Source organism: Monomorium pharaonis, chromosome 8 (assembly GCF_013373865.1).
Source record: "Monomorium pharaonis isolate MP-MQ-018 chromosome 8, ASM1337386v2, whole genome shotgun sequence".
NCBI classification, from domain to species: Eukaryota; Metazoa; Arthropoda; class Insecta; order Hymenoptera; family Formicidae; genus Monomorium; species Monomorium pharaonis.
The window spans coordinates 16,642,531-16,655,116 of record NC_050474.1 but is presented as its reverse complement, the minus strand read 5'-3'; the positions used below and the strand labels follow the sequence as shown (position 1 = coordinate 16,655,116).

General features: G+C 29.9%; 1 protein-coding gene across 2 annotated transcripts in view; it reads right to left on the bottom strand.

Moving 5' to 3' along the window:
• The window catches only part of LOC105837411 (flotillin-2), a 193,132-nt gene that overhangs the window by 6,701 nt on the left and 173,845 nt on the right, over positions 1–12,586 (bottom strand). For both annotated transcript variants that reach the window (XM_036291256.1, XM_036291257.1), the window contains exons 2-6: positions 6,696–6,992; positions 4,136–4,368; positions 2,121–2,240; positions 774–988; positions 476–659 (exon numbers count right to left, since the gene is read on the bottom strand). In XM_036291256.1, the coding sequence (XP_036147149.1) occupies positions 476–659; positions 774–988; positions 2,121–2,240; positions 4,136–4,368; positions 6,696–6,992 (1,049 nt within the window). The remainder of the gene's footprint in view (positions 1–475; positions 660–773; positions 989–2,120; positions 2,241–4,135; positions 4,369–6,695; positions 6,993–12,586) is intronic.

The following is a 12,586-nucleotide window of genomic DNA, read 5'->3' as shown; positions in this document are numbered from 1 at the left end:
CTAAACAATGTTAATTTAACCTTTTTTCTAAATATTGGTTGCTACTTAACGAAACCGAAAAGTATTTTGGAATTCATCAAGGTACTCTTGTAAGTGATTGCCAACATTTAAAAACAAAAAATATGCTAAATTAATACCGTTCGGAATATATTCAGTATCTTTCTTCTTTTTTTACTTATGAAATATAAGTGTATTATAATATACATAGACTTGTTAGAGTGCTTTTATAAAGATATTAACTTGATTTTTTGTCACCTTATTTTTTCTAATCTTGTTTTACTTACTGTTTACTAAACGATAAAAATAGAATAACAAAAAAGCGCGCTATCTTTAGAAGCGCGTTTTGAATACGAGGTATAGTATTAAAAAATTTTCCATTTTCACTTTTTTCTAAAAATCACTATTCAAAATCTGTGACACATAATCGATTCCTGTCTCCTGAACAAAAAGATGTATTGCAGAATGTATTATTTACCTTTGGTAAGGCATTCAGAGTGATATTAAGTATTGCCGCTTCACCATACTTCTTGTAAACCGCTGCCTTCATTCGCATCCGTTCGGCCTCTGATATACCGACAGCTTCTAAAGCGTGAGCCTCAGCCTCTCCAATCAATCGAATTTTCTCAGCTTCTGCTTTTGCTGCGTTCACAGTTTGAGTTCTATAATTAGACATGGTATTTAAAATTTCGTGTTGATGAAAAGAAAAACAAATTACAAATTACATCTTTCAAGAACAACTCTGAGAGACAATAACAGTGTTGTAAAAATTCTACCTTTTTCCCTCAGAAATTTTTCCCATTTTATAGAATTCAGCTTCAGCTGGTAATCGCACTGTGCTCTGGAGTTCATGTTCTTTTCGACGGACCTCCTGTTCCTCGACTTCGATTTGCTTACGCCTCTCTACAACTTCTATCTGTATTTCCTCATTTCGTATCCGTTGCTTTATCTTTGCCGCTTGAAGCTCGTAAGCTAACTGGGCCTCGGCTTTCTGAAAACAATAAAGTAGAACATGTACGTGAATATGATCGACTTTATTATAAGTATTGGTCGCCCTTGGTAAAAATTTTTCTCGGAACTTTTTAAAATAAAAATTTCTGAAATAATATAATACGATCAGAATTATTCCAAGTTTAGTGCCAGTGCTCGCTAACCAAAGAGCGATAAAGCCAGGTTAAAGTGTGTGAAACTAATATTAAACAACATGAAAATATAGAGCAAGAGAGTTTGGCAAGTAATTAGAAGGAGACACAGCGAGTGAGAAAGAGAGTTTTAGAGAGAAGAAATAAGAAATAAGAATAAATAAAAAACATTCCAGAATAAAATTATTTGTACATAAATTGAATGTAAATACAGAAGAAGAATAAGTGCAACGTTCAATACAATAAGGTTAAATGGCGCGCGCGAAGCGCGCGCAATGTAGTGTTCTAGTATGTTAAAATTTACATGTATGAAAATTTGTAAAAAATATATTTTTTCATATATTTTCATAAGTATTTCGAAAGTTCTTTTTCTGTTGTAATGGGATCGAATGAACAATATGAGATACCGCCGACGGGCCGGGGCAAAATTCTATTTCTTTTCTATATAATTAAATAATCAAAATAAAAAGTAGTATTACACAATTTTGGAGACTTATTTCGAAATAAAAGTAAATATAATAAAAAAATTTGACACGATATTAAATATAATATTAGCACAAATATCTGCCTAATTTGTAATTCAAATTAATCTAAACATCTTTATTTGCGTATTTATATGGAGGTTTATATAAATATTGTGTTGAAAAATTTAAATTTTGTTAAAATTGTCTAAAAATTTTTAATTTTGTTAAAAAATCTGAAAATTTTAAATTTTACTGAACAAACTAAAAAATATTTACATTTTTAGAAATTATTTCTGAAAAATATTCCAATTCGTTCCAAAAACTTGATAAATTCTCTTAAAATGTTATAAAATTTGTACACAAATTTTAAAAAATAATAAATTTTTTAAAAATGTTATAAAATTCATAAAAAAACTTCTAAAATATTCCAAAAAATTATATGAAAAAGTCCAAGAAAAATTTTTACCAAAAGTTTGTTTTTCATTAATAATTCGTATTTCGTCAAGAATAGACTTACCGCTGTATTTACTTCTTGATCGAAATTAGCCTTTTGCAATTGGTATAATCTTGCGTTGTCCTCTATCTTCGTATCAGTGTTATATTTTATATCCATCGCCGATTTTTCGCATTCCGCTTCCTATCGTGAAACAAAAAAAAATTATATTGTGAGAGATCGTGCGTTATCGTCAGATACATGGTGTTCCAGATCAACCGCAAGAGTTGGTATTTACGTATTCCTCATGGAAAACTGCGACAAAAATGTCAGTAGCAAAATGTTGAGGGATCAATAGTTTTTAAATGGTGAGCTTTTGAAACTTTCCAATCACAGGCCGTGAAGCTCGCGCCGTCAGGCATGGCGCAACCAAACGGCCGACCAGACGCTTTGACGAGTATCGTTAAATGGCACGAACGAGTATTATACAAATCGTACAAATCTGAGAGATCTCTATTAACATCTATTGCTGTATTCTTAAATCGAGTCCAATTTAATTAACAAGAAATAATATCAGTTGCAAATTTGATAAAACATCATTTATGTCAATATAAAAGGTATGTGTTTCTGAAATACGTTTTATGTATAAATAAATTAACAAATAAAAATAATATTAAATTATCCAATCAAATAATATTAAAAACAGTCGACAAACATTTCCAAAACTTCTTTTCAAAAAATTCTGTTACAGACAATATTAGAAAACATTTAAAATTCGCATTTGATGTAAATAAATATTTCATATTTAGGAAATGAAATGAACAAAATTCCGACTTATGATGAGAAAAAATTTGATTGGTCGTGCTCAGCTTTGTATTGAAATAGGTGGTGGCCATTTCGAATATCTACTCTAAAAGTTTTTGAAAGATTTATTTAAAATGCAATTTGTAATAATAAAATGGTTTATTACTTGTTTACTTCGATTCCTTCACTTTCCTCTTTCCTCTATTCTCTTTCCTCTCATAACATAATTCGGAATTTCGTTTATTTCATTTCCTAAATATGAAATATTTATTTGTATCAAATGCAAATTTCAAATGTAAATGTTTTCTAATATTGTTTGTGACAGAACATAGAAGCAATTTATTTTACAATGGATTTTACATCACATATGATTTTCACAAAATTGGAACCGCTATATTGAAAAAACTATCAGAAATTTTAAAATTCCGATTTTATTTTTAGAATCAGCGATATCCAAAATCTTAAGATATGAAGTTTCAGAGAAATCGGAAGTGAAGAACTTCTTTTTTCAATTTGTTTAGGTGTAAAATATACTTTACACCATGCTGCAAAGAGTTAAAAAATAAAATTTAATTATATAATAATTTGAAAATAATAAAAAAATTAATTAAATAATGTAAAAAATAAACTTAACAAATTTTAAAATAATATTACAATATTTCTTTTAATTTTTAATACAATATAACAATAATTTTTATTACAATATAACATCGGTCACCATCGTATATTATATATAAAGGTTATATTATATATGAATAGAAAAAACAAAAAAATTTAGATAAAATGGAAAAGTAAAAAACAAAAAACGGAATGTGAAGTAGCCTGCCTTACCTATCTGTAAGCAGAACATAGACACTCACACATACTTCCCTATTGGAGCATTGCAACTATAACGATAGGTTACCGCTCATAAATTACTATTTTGTGTATCTTAAAATACGTCATTCAAATTTTTATTTTAGCTTTCATGCAATTTCCAAACTGCTTTAATTTATTAATTATAAGCTGCTTAAAATTTTGTTTTTTACATATTTATTTTTAAGTTTCTTAGAAACTTGAAGTGACAGAGAAAAATTGCCAGATTCGTATTTAATACCAAAAATCTACTGAAAATAATTTGCAAAACTTAATCCGCACCTATCATGGCGATGTAATTTAATTTTGTTTTAGGTTAACAAATTTCTTGATTCTCTAGTTTTTTTCGGTTTTTCTCGATTTTCTCTGGTCGCTAATAATCTTATTATTGAAAACACTGTTTAGTCACAATAATAAAATTTGTATAAGTGAAGACATACCCTAATGCCGGCATCTCTATTTGCCTCGGCGACGCCTACATCAGCATCTCTTTTAACAGCGGCCGTTTGGGCTTTACCAAGCGATGTTAAATATTGAACCTCATCGTAAACGTCCTTTATCGTAAATGAAAGGATCTCGATACCCATGCGACCGACGTCAGGCGCGGCGACTTCTCGCACGAGAGCCGCAAATTGATCTCGATCCTTATAGACTTCCTCCACAGAGAGTGTTCCTGAGAAAAAACGTTATTTCCTTTCAACAAGTTCTTGGAATTAAAATAATTTTAGAAAATAGTAGATAATTATTTTTTGTATGATAATTTTCTTATCAAATAAGATACAATTTAATACAATAAAAAATAAGATGACAACTTCTAATATCTATAAAAACTTCTAATATCTATAAAGTATACTTTATAGATATGTACATTACAAATATAGAATATTAACGTTTAACGGGATGCTGGAGTCGTCTGTTTTACCGATTGAACGTTATTATTTTTAATTAGACTTATTTTTTTACTAATTTCATAGAATTAAAAATCCTTCTCTAGAATTAAAGCGTAGACAATAACAAATAGTGCCTGCCTACAATTTCATGTAAAAAACAAAAAAAGTTAAAAAATTATACTTTTGTGCAGTCGTCTCGTGTCTTTCATCTGTAACACATAAGTTTTAAAGACTCTGTACGTACAAATAACTAGTACGCACTAATCTTATTACATGAAAGAATAATAAAATGCTTGCAGAAATGAGCTAGAAGCTTTGGTATGAGAAAAAAGCCTCAGAGAAAATTTTGTACATATGTGTGAGTGAGGAATCGGTCCGAAGCAGTCCGAGGACAGAAACAGAGCACTAGTTTAATTCACAGATTAATATTAATATATGTATTTTAATTCTGGAAAAGAATTTCTAAATCTATAAAAGAAATATATACAAAATCTCATTAATGATGTGCACGAATGACTCTACATTATTGATCTCGATCAAGTTTGAGAGGCAGTCCACCATCCCGTTAAGAAGATCCTAAATTATTGACATTATGGTACAAAATTCTCCAAATTAATTTTAAAAGTTTCTCATATGTTTCAAGTATACATAAAAATAAATCGCAAGATACTCAATTTGAGTAACAAGGAAAACTTTAAACCTTCGGATTACCAATTGTAATAAAATTTTGTAGAAATGTGGTATGAATCTAGAAGTAACAAATGATTAAAGAAAACTTCTCAATCATTTTTGAAAAATCATGGCTTAAAAGTTTAGCATGCACTATTACCATTAGTACAGCAAAGCAATCGTCAAGTAGCGGCCGTGACATCGCGCAGCGAACTAAACGTTGCGTTAAATATTTTGAGATTGTGCATTCGTGTCCAACTCTACTATAATCTTTTTCACACATATTTTTTTATAATAGAGAAATTTTTAGTATATAATAACAGGAAAAGGTAACCTTAAAAATTGCCTGTTTCGTCATCTTTAAATTCGGACTTAAATTTGACGCTAAATGATAAATAATTTATCATAAGACATTAATCCTCTGAGATTTTCAAATTAAGTTTACTTCTTATTGCTGAGATATGAGGGGTCAAAGTTGTCATCACGCACCAACTGAGAGTAGGCTATGTTAATCTTTTCACGCAAATTACTCGGAACTTTCGTTGATGGCAAAAAATTCAAGCAGAAGTAGATCTAAGTAATTAAAGAATTACACAGCTCCACAAAAAAATTGAATTTTTGTTTGCGGGGACCTGACCCACCCCAGATAGCCAAGCGAGATTGAACATATCGGGCAAATTAATGCACTGCATGTATGTTGTATACTTGCCCACAATTTGCTGTCATTGTAATTTAACGTGGAACAAAGTTAGCATCAGGAGGGCAAATAACCTTCATGAGTTTATGAAATTGTAAGTGCATGCATTGATCAATAATAAACGTATCACATTGACAGCAAATGTGCATGCATGTTGATAACTTGCCGTCAGTTTGTTGAATTCTAACGCAGAATTTCACATAATATCAGAACAACAGACAGTTTGAGGAAACACCTTGGCTTTAGTTTGATGAAATTAATAGGGAATAAGTGACAGCAAAATGACAACACGTTGCCTTCATTTGGCTATCTGGGACCTTACTATATGTAATCGAGCATGCTGAAACCGAATCCGGAGTCCAAATAACCCCATCATGTCCGGTTTTTTCGTAACCTCAAAAAATAGGCTAAAAATAGAATTAAAAAAAAAAACCCAAACAAAACCCCATAATCATATATCCCATCAACTCCACAATCCCATAACCTTAAAACCCCATAACTAAATAACTGTCAATCAGAATTTTATATCCTGTAATGTCAGTAATTACGATTCTTTTAACAAGATTCTATTAGAATTTATTTCCAAGTCTAAGAAAGCTCTATATATACATTGAAAGATGAGTGGTCACAATTATAATTGTATTTATTAAAATGTTTTACAAACAATTGTGTAACAACTACGTAAATAAAAAAGTATTAATTAGCCCTCTTATAAAATAAAACGTAGAAAATGACCAAATGTACCCAGTATAGCTCGAAGATGACCTTCTAAGGTGGATAGGATCGTGGACTTAATCTCGTGAACGCTTTTCCCAAGAAACTGTTCACTGGCAGTGTGTAACAATTCGTCGGCCTTCATGATTTTACACTGTGCCACGCCGGTGACCGTTAGTGGTACTCCCTGCGCTGTTTCCACGCTCTCACATACTGGGTTCAAAGTCATCACTTCCAATGACAATCGCTGAACATCGGTGACAAACCACCAGGTGAACGCATATCCACCAACAATGGTCCTCTTTCTCATGGAGCCGCAGCATCCTCCTGCAAAACGCAAAGGACGAATGTCATGAATATTTATGAAAAAATCTACTTTTACTCGCTTAGTATATCAAGAGACATAATAGTGTCTCGCGCCAAGTAAACGCACAGCGCGAGACAACCGTATATTACTCAAGTACTCGACTTGCGAGCACCCGAGATTATCAGATCTCAATAATGGTTGAACCAATTGAGTCTAAACTCAATCAAAAGCTTGGGTTTGATTTATATAAGAAAACCGTTTTCATTTTTTCTCTACGTTCTTTACGAACGAAGATATCGCGACGCAAAGTCCAAAATGTAAATTTTTCACTTAAAATACGTCATTGCCCTTGTTGTTTAGTACAAACTTATGTACTAGATAGCACCCTAGGCACCCCTCGCTAAACAAAAAAAAAAAATTTTTATGATCTTGAAATAATCTTGAAAGTCAAGTTCAAGATCAATCATTGAATGCCCTTTTTCATTTGCTACAACTTCTGTATTTAAAGTTAAAAAAAAAAAACGTCAAAGAATTCCAAAGGAATTATTCAAAAATATCAAATTGTAAGGTGCCATCTTGAAGCTGCCATATTGAATTTTAAAACTTTAATGTGGTTTATGAGAGTAGATATCCACGCCATTTTTAAGCGTGATCGTGATGCTCTAACAAAACGTTTTCTCATTTAAAAAAGCGGATTAAAAAAAAAGTGTAAATTTAGCTTAAAAAAAACTCGCTATAACATTATTATTTTTATCATTCGCATCGTAGGTCAATTCTGATGGAACCAAAGAGCAGACTTTTTCCTTTCAGAAATGGTACTTTAATTTGTTTTCTAGGCCGAATACATTAAAAGTTATTATGCTAAAAATAAAGTATAAAAAATGGTTTTCCCGTCCTTAATCCTTTAAGAGGCACATTTTTTCTAGCAATTATGTCAGATAGATCTTGTCGCATATGTATGTTTTAGATCATGCTAAAACAGAATGCAAGGTCAAAATTTAAAAATTCAAAATGGCGGATTTAATATGGCGGACATCAAACATAAAAATTCAAAATTCGGGGATAAAAAAAATATAGTCATATTTTTCATAAACTTTGTAATAAAAAGTTTTTTTGGTTTTTTACTAAAATGCATAATTTTCAATAAAAAATTCTCGGAATTATATTTGTGAAATCATTTTATTCGATATTTTGTAGCCGCCATTTTGAATTTTACATTTTTCAAGTTATTTTCATAATCAGCAACCCAAATAACCATTAAATACGAAATTCTATACAACTGACTTATAAATTAAGTAAATGAATCAATTTCATATGCTGAAAATAGCATTTTTGCAATATATTTTGTTGAATACAAAATAGTAACAATATACTTTCTGCAACTTCAACTTAATATGACTTAGTTCGTCATCTCTAGAATCTAAAATTATGGTCTAGATGTTTATTAATATTTAAGAGGCTTCTAGAACGAATTTATCGTGAAAAAAGAACATTTTTCGTTATTGTTTAATAACAATTGCAAAATGCATGATTGATGTAAAACTATAGTAGTGCATAGTTCTATCATTAACAAGTATAGAACAGTTTATTTCACGATTATGCGATGCAACAGATCTTAGTTATATCGAAAAAACCAAAGAAAATGAGATGGGAAGTATACTTCCCACCGCCTCTGAAAAGGTTAAAGGATTAAATTTTTATGCACGATTCACAGTGTGTCTGATATGTGTAATACCTATACGATGATATAAGAATCCCTCCCCCCTTTCCCATTGTCGATGTCAGGATCCGTTAGTGGTGGTAAGATATCTGCTTATCAAGTCGTTGATCGGACCTGACGATATTCATTTTTAAATTAAACATAAAATAGTATTTTATTTAAGTATGACAAAGGCATTAAAAAGTTAATATATTTTTAATGCTTTGTATGTGTGTTAATGCTCGAGCGTGTTGACAAAATAACTTTGTCCTTAAAATATCCTGATTTTAATTTTAAAACGTTAAAAAATAAACCCTATTAATTTTAAAACGTCCTTTGCCGTTGAAAAACATTTTTTATCCATTTATCAAATAATTAAATTATATGTCATTGTCATCGATTCCAATAAATTACCTTTTTAATTGTGGATTGCAAATATAAGTATCATACAAAATTATTTGTTAGGTAGATTTATGAATAAAAATTTAGTAAAATATTAAAGTCCTTGTAGTCATCAGTCAAAGAATAAAAATAAGTAAAAACTCCTTTATTAATCAACAATCTGGCCAGTTTTTTATTCGTTAATTTAAATAGCACAACGTTTCCACCTTAGTTTTAAGTCCTTTTCAAGTGTAAAATTCTAAAGGTACAAATTGTCAAAATTCAAGAAAACGCAATAAATTCATGAGTTCTTTGATTGGTGATTGACTGGTTAAATATAAGATTAATACAATCATAAGTGGACAGAGCAATTTTGCTATCTAATAACAGGTTTTATAATAGTAACTTACAAATTGTTAAAGATTTTTTATTGAATAATAGTTTTTCCCACACAGTGCTAACATAATTATTCTTTATGTTCTAAAAAACAATGATAATGTGAATTTCTCGAGATATTTAAGAGAGAATTAAGAATAGAAGCGCAACCAATTACAAAAACTTATGCGTTTCCTTCGTTGTAAATAATTAATGCAATAATACCAGCAAAGTTTTAAACCGCAAACTTCGTTAGACATACATAAAAAATTGGTTGTTAAATGACGCGTCTGTACACTAACGCGGTCAAATTTTAAATGAACGTTGGAAAAAACAATATTAGAGACGCGGTCATTATGACTCATTTACAACAAAAACAAGTTTATGTCGAGTTAATAATGCTATTGTATATGTCACTCAAATTATCCGTATCTTTTCGGATATTGATTGCGTAGGGGGTCCTCCTTTTTTATGAAAATTATTTCAGCAATCTCACATTTTCTCCGATTCTTTTCTGAATGTAAAATTTTGATGTTTTCCATTTAAAATTATGATTGTATTCAGTACGGTGTTTACTGACGATCGAATAATTGCTGTCATGTTTTTTGGTATCATTACAGTGTTCTTTAATATGCGTGCCCAAATGTCGCTTTGTTTGCTCTATGTATTTAACATTGCAATCCTCGCACTCTATACAATATACAAGTTCTTTCCTATGTTCTTTCTCTATTACATCTTTTCCTCTTTTTATCAAACAATCCAACTTTTTGGAGATGATGAAAACGGTGTTTAATCCCAATTTATCCAATCTACGGATTATCTCTTCACTAAAGCTCTTTACATATGGTAAAGTGATGCATTTTTTAAAATCAAATCCACCTTCTCTATCAATGTGTTCTGGTTTGTTAATCTGATTTCTCAATTCCATTAATTTTTTGTTCACATTGATTATTGCGTGGGAAAAACTATTATTCAATAAAATATCTTTAACAATTTGTAAGTTACTATTATAAAACCTGTTATTAGATAGCAAAATTGCTCTGTCCACTCATGATTGTATTAATCTTATATTTAACCAGTCAATCACCAGTGAAAGAATAAAAATAAGTAAAAACTCCTTTATTAGTCAACAATTTGACCAGTTTTTTATTCGTTAATTTAAATAACAATCAGATTAACAAACAAGAACACATTAACGGAGAAGGTGGATTTAAAAAATGCATCACGTTACCATATGTAAAGAGCTATAGTGAGGGGATAAGCCCTAGATTGGATACATTGGGATTAAACACCGTTTTCACCAGTCCCAAAAAGTTGGATTGTTTGATAAAAAGAGGAAAAGATGTAATAGAGAAAAAAAAATAGGAAAGAGCTTGTATATTGTATAGAGTGCGAGAATTGCGATGTTAAATACATAGGGCAAACAAAGCGACATTTGGACACGCGTATTAAAGAACATTGTAATGATATTAAGAAATATGACAGCAATCACTCGGTCGTCAATAAACACCGTACTGAATACAATTATAATTTTAAATGGAAAACATCAAAATTTTACATTCAGAAAAGAATCGGAGAAAACGTGATTGCTGAAATGATTTTTATAATAAAGGACCCCCTACGCAATCAATCTCCGAAAAGATACGGATAATTTGAGTGACATACACAATAGCATTATTAACTCGACATAAACTTGTTTTTGTTGTAAATGAGCCATAATGACCGCGTCTCTAATATTGTTTTTCCCAACGCTCATTTAAAATTTGACCGCGTTAATGTACAGACGCGTCGTTAAACAGCCAATTTTTCATGTATGTCTAACGAAGTTTGCGGCTTAAGACTTTGCTGATATTATTGCATTAATTGTCTACAACAAAAGAAACGCATAAGTTTTTATAGTTATATAGTTGTGCTTCTATTCTTAATTATCTCTTAAATATCCTCAGAAATTCACATTAACATCGTTGTTTTTTAGAACATAAAGAATGATTATGTTGGTACTAACTCGTGAATTTGTTGCGTTTTCCTGAATTTCCGTAATTTGTATCTTTGGAATTTTACACTTGAAAAGGACCTAAAACTAAGGTCGAAACGTTATGCTATTTAAATTAACGAATAAAAAATTGGCCAGATTGTTGACTAATAAAAGAGTTTTTACTTATGAAAATTTAGTGTATTGCTTTTATAACCAAAATTATTTTGCTTAATAGCGATGTTATCTTAAAATTATCTACAATATGTATGTATTTCATACATATTTTTATCTAGATAAATTTAAAATTAAATCATTTTTTACAATAAATTCTTTACAATGTTCTAAAATGCTCATTAGTATTAATATTATTAAATTGTTTGTCAATTTAATTTATGTTATTACGTATCTTAGTCCCAATTTAGGACTGTTTAAAATTGATAGAACGTGACGCCTAATTTGCATATAAAAATACACATAAAATTATTATCAAACACTACAAATCGCGTTGATTAATAGATAACTCTCCTGTTCATATACATATAAAATTTTTATTGATCAGTTTTCACTTACTATTATTTAAATCTTATCTTTGTATTCATTTATAATATGTTTACATGTATAATAGTATATTTTTATTATTTTTGCTTAGATAATTTTAAGTTTTTAAGCGCAATACTGTATAATGGATATTATCATTAATATCTTTCATATACATAATTGTAATAATAATAAATATTATATAATTATAGTAACATAAAAGAGAGGAAAAGGGGGAAAGAGAAAAAAGAAGAAATTCAGGTTAAAAAAAGATTTATTTTCTAGGGTAAACAATATCATCGATTAGCTTATAATTCCGAACGATCGTTAAACGCACGTCTAGTGTCGCAACAATAAGTAGGTCAGTCCCGGTACCGGATGAGTAATCTTTACCGTAAACCTTCAGGGGAGAGCACATGTTATAGAGTTCCTCCGCGCCATCGAGGAAAGCAACGTGAGATTTGTCACGTCATCACATGTAATTTTAAAATATCATATAAGAAAGTAGTTTTCATTTTTTAGAAAATGTATTTTTTTATATCTTACTTTTTATCCATGAAAGATTTAAAGATTTTATCCATGTCATAAAAGATGCAGAGATTTTGTTATAACACATATTTCGTGTTCTATAATGATAAAATATATAT